The sequence below is a fragment of the Rutidosis leptorrhynchoides genome, chromosome 4 (genome assembly GCF_046630445.1).
Source record: "Rutidosis leptorrhynchoides isolate AG116_Rl617_1_P2 chromosome 4, CSIRO_AGI_Rlap_v1, whole genome shotgun sequence".
Taxonomy (NCBI): domain Eukaryota; kingdom Viridiplantae; phylum Streptophyta; class Magnoliopsida; order Asterales; family Asteraceae; genus Rutidosis; species Rutidosis leptorrhynchoides.
In genome coordinates this window covers 564,184,020-564,187,350 of record NC_092336.1, presented here as the reverse complement: position 1 = coordinate 564,187,350, position 3,331 = coordinate 564,184,020, and the positions used below count along the sequence as shown (strand labels likewise).

The following is a 3,331-nucleotide window of genomic DNA, read 5'->3' as shown; positions in this document are numbered from 1 at the left end:
TTTACACTCTGTTGCGTAACAATTCTCATAAGTAATGGGCTCTTTCGCAAGGTAACTTCTTTAGTACTTCAACAGCAGAGGATCTTCAACGACTTTATCCTCATTATGAGAGAAGATATCAATAGGAGCAGTAGTAAAACCTAGATTTCTGTTTTTGGACACTTTTTCGCTATCAAGATATATTACTATCACAGATATGTCATCATGGAAATGGCGCCTGACGCCCCTTTCTATTTTCACTATATCCTTGTATCTCACTTCCCTTTTCTTTGTAGCTTCACGAATCGCCGCCCCTACCAATCTTTTCGCTATTCCCTGAAAAAAACATTTTCTGGTTAGCTATAGAAATGTTAGAAATTCATAAAGTAACTCTTCACACAGTACTGGCTCAAACAGGCCATCTCAATAGAATATCAAAACGGGCCCTGCTTGGTTTCGGTTGCCACACACACATACCTTCTCCATTTTCATAAAAGCAGATTTGGGCAAGTTAACCCGCATTTGGCCCGCTTAGCAATTTATTGAACCCCTTTGAGATGAATTACAGCCCATATTGATCAATTTATAACTAAAACAGGTCGAAAGTGCCACCTCATTGGCGGTGGACGAAAGATTGAAAGTGAAGTGCTTGTTTACCAGCATTCACGCGATCAAGTGGACCCAGTACAAAAATAATATTTATAGCAAAAAAGTCAAAAAAAAGAAGAAAAAAAATAGGGATTATACATCAAAGGGCACTCATGTTTAAAAATTTATTTTTGTAGGCCACTCAGATTTGAAAACGATTTTGTAAACCACCAATATTCGCTTATTGATCCTTGGATCCATATCCACATAAAAAACACATCAATGTAAAAGGAAACATATACACACATATTTCTTAATTAAAATTATTAATATTATGTCAGCTTTAGCCAAATACACAAGTATTTAGATTATTTTACTCCGTACATTTTAACAATGCGTTTTTGGCCGAATCTGGTATATATGAAACAAGTAATAAATTTGGGTGACCTATGAAAACGTTTTCAAATACGGATGGCCGGCAAAAATAAAATAATATACTTGGTGGCCTCTAGATAAATATTTTTAAAGAAATAAAAGTCATCTTCTATAGTGTCATTCCACCCAAACAAAACCTACTGAATCAGTTAACTGATGTAAATGGTGTGTGGGTGACTAAGTGTGTCTGTAACGAGAGTTAAAATAAGTTGACTTACCGCTCTTGGATTTTTGTAAACAATATCAACCGCTGCTTCATCACTTAAATGCTCCCAAAGGCCATCAGAAGCAAATATCAAAAACAAGTCTTGGGACTTAAGTTTTCTGGAAATAATGGCAGGTTCTGCACTCAATACAGGCTTTTTCAAAGGAAATTGGTGTCCATATTGCAGAAGGCGTGGGTCCCTGTGAAATTCAGGTTTCTTCAAATAAAAATCACCTATTGATCTTGAAACCTGAAAAAGGGAATGGACATTGACACATTATTAAAAATCAACTCACATGAATAAAAAAAATAAGGCTAGTGGGTATCAATTCCATTTGTTTCATAATGAAAAACTAATGTACATAACATAACTGCAAGTCTCTATCTTTATTGTTAAAAGTAACATGAACCATATGCATCTGTGAATTATGATGTATCCATTAAGATTAGGATAAGGTGGATAAACATGTAATCTCTAAAACCATGACATGTTAAATTAACTGCAACTGTACAAGATGATGCGCATCGTAGACACGTGATTCGTGGAAAAGTAGGTAAGGCATAATCCCTTTTAGAGGGTTTAGACCAATTGTTGGTGCGATGATGCTTCTCAATAAAGTAAAAGGGAACAAACATAATTATCTGAGAATAAGATGCCTCACTTAAAAGCAATTGCAAATAATTTCGATCCAAGAATACTTGTATTTTCATAAAACAAACAAGACAAAAGGATCTGAAATTTATTAAGATCATATATGAATTGCAGATAAACAGTGTGACAAGGTAGCTAAATTTTAACGAATTAAATGTTTTGCAACTCATATTACCTGAATTATGCCTTTGATTCTCCAAACTCCACGAATATACACGACGACAGCCGAGTCACCAGGATGTTGTGCTTCAACCTCCTCCCTCACCTCCTCGTACGAAACATTATGATCTCTCGACAAACGTTCTGCAACCACTCTAGCTTTACCTCCAACCGAAACTTTCTGTCCAAGAACAACTCTCGAATCCCCAAGGTTAGCAACATGTAACTCACCATCAGATATAGCACCAACAAGACAACACGATCCAACCGATGCAATCTGCGGTCTAATCGGCATTTGATGCTTCACAAACTGAAAAAACTTCTCCTCAGTCGCACTAAACGCCTTCTTTATTACATCTGCAGATATACCCCCTTGCTCTGTTGCATACTCTACACAAAAATTAACCGCAATCAAAATTACATAATCTCCCATACAATCATCATATACTCATATAATCACTTAAATTCGATCAATCGTATAATTACTTAATTCGATCAATCACATAATCTGATTCTAAACTTTAAAATTCAAACATAAAGCTCAACAGTGTAATGATAAATTATACACACGTATACAGATATAATCACTTCAATAAGTCAATAAAATAGTCAATAAAATAGTGAATCAAGCAATCAGCATCTCAATTTCAACATTCAAATTACAAATTGACGTAGGCAACTAGTTCAATAGATTGACGTAAGCAGCTAGGGTTTCAAAAAAGCTTACTGTGAATGAAAGGGAATAAGTTATTATTAACGAAACGAGAAGCTTCAGGACCGCCATGACCATCGTAAACGCCAACATACGTAGCGGAAGGTGACGTGTAAACCTGACTTTGATCTTCAAGGTTAGAGTTGGCTTGAACAACAGCCATTGAAAAATCACCAGAAGCGTGAGGTTTCAAATCGTTATGCCATAACAGTACGTCACCGCTCCGTCGCCCTAGACATCTCTCTAACGGTTTTGCAACCATACGTAACATTCTGTTGCTGTATATTACTTGAAACGAATTTAATTAATAAATAATAAATGAATAAAAGATCGAATGTATGGGGAGATTTTGTGGAGGTTTTTAAGAGAGAAAGAATGTGTTTTGTTATGTAATAATAAAAAAGAAAAAGTGAGAAATAACGTGTTAATGGAAGAAGAAGAGGATGATGACGAGGATAATATACGATCAAACCGTGTGATATACGGTCCTTTTACTTTTGACTTTTGGTTATGTTCAATTTTGTTTCTTATTATAAAATCTTGCAAGTTGATTAATATACATGTTCCCATTTATTAAACAAAAGTAACAAACAGAAGACAC

The 3,331-nt window shown here is 35.2% G+C and overlaps 1 protein-coding gene across 1 annotated transcript; it reads right to left on the bottom strand.

The window, feature by feature from the left end:
• LOC139845335 (probable protein phosphatase 2C 63) lies at nucleotides 1–3,131 on the bottom strand. Its single transcript, XM_071835588.1, has 4 exons — nucleotides 2,746–3,131; nucleotides 2,035–2,408; nucleotides 1,221–1,457; nucleotides 1–315 (listed from the first exon to the last, which is right to left on the bottom strand). Exons 1-4 carry the CDS (start codon nucleotides 2,999–3,001, stop codon nucleotides 61–63), a joined length of 1,122 nt encoding a protein of 373 aa, XP_071691689.1. The 5' UTR covers nucleotides 3,002–3,131; the 3' UTR covers nucleotides 1–60.
• Between the last annotated feature and the right edge of the window lie 200 nt (nucleotides 3,132–3,331).

Coding starts and splice junctions, on each gene's coding strand:
- LOC139845335 (XM_071835588.1), bottom strand. CDS start 3,001: ATGTTACGTATGGTTGCAAAACCGTTAGAGAGATGTCTAGGGCGACGG. Junction 2,409..2,745: donor CTTATTCCCTTTCATTCACA/GTAAGCTTTTTT, acceptor ATTTTTGTGTAG/AGTATGCAACAGAGCAAGGG. Junction 316..1,220: donor TTTACAAAAATCCAAGAGCG/GTAAGTCAACTT, acceptor TGTTTTTTTCAG/GGAATAGCGAAAAGATTGGT.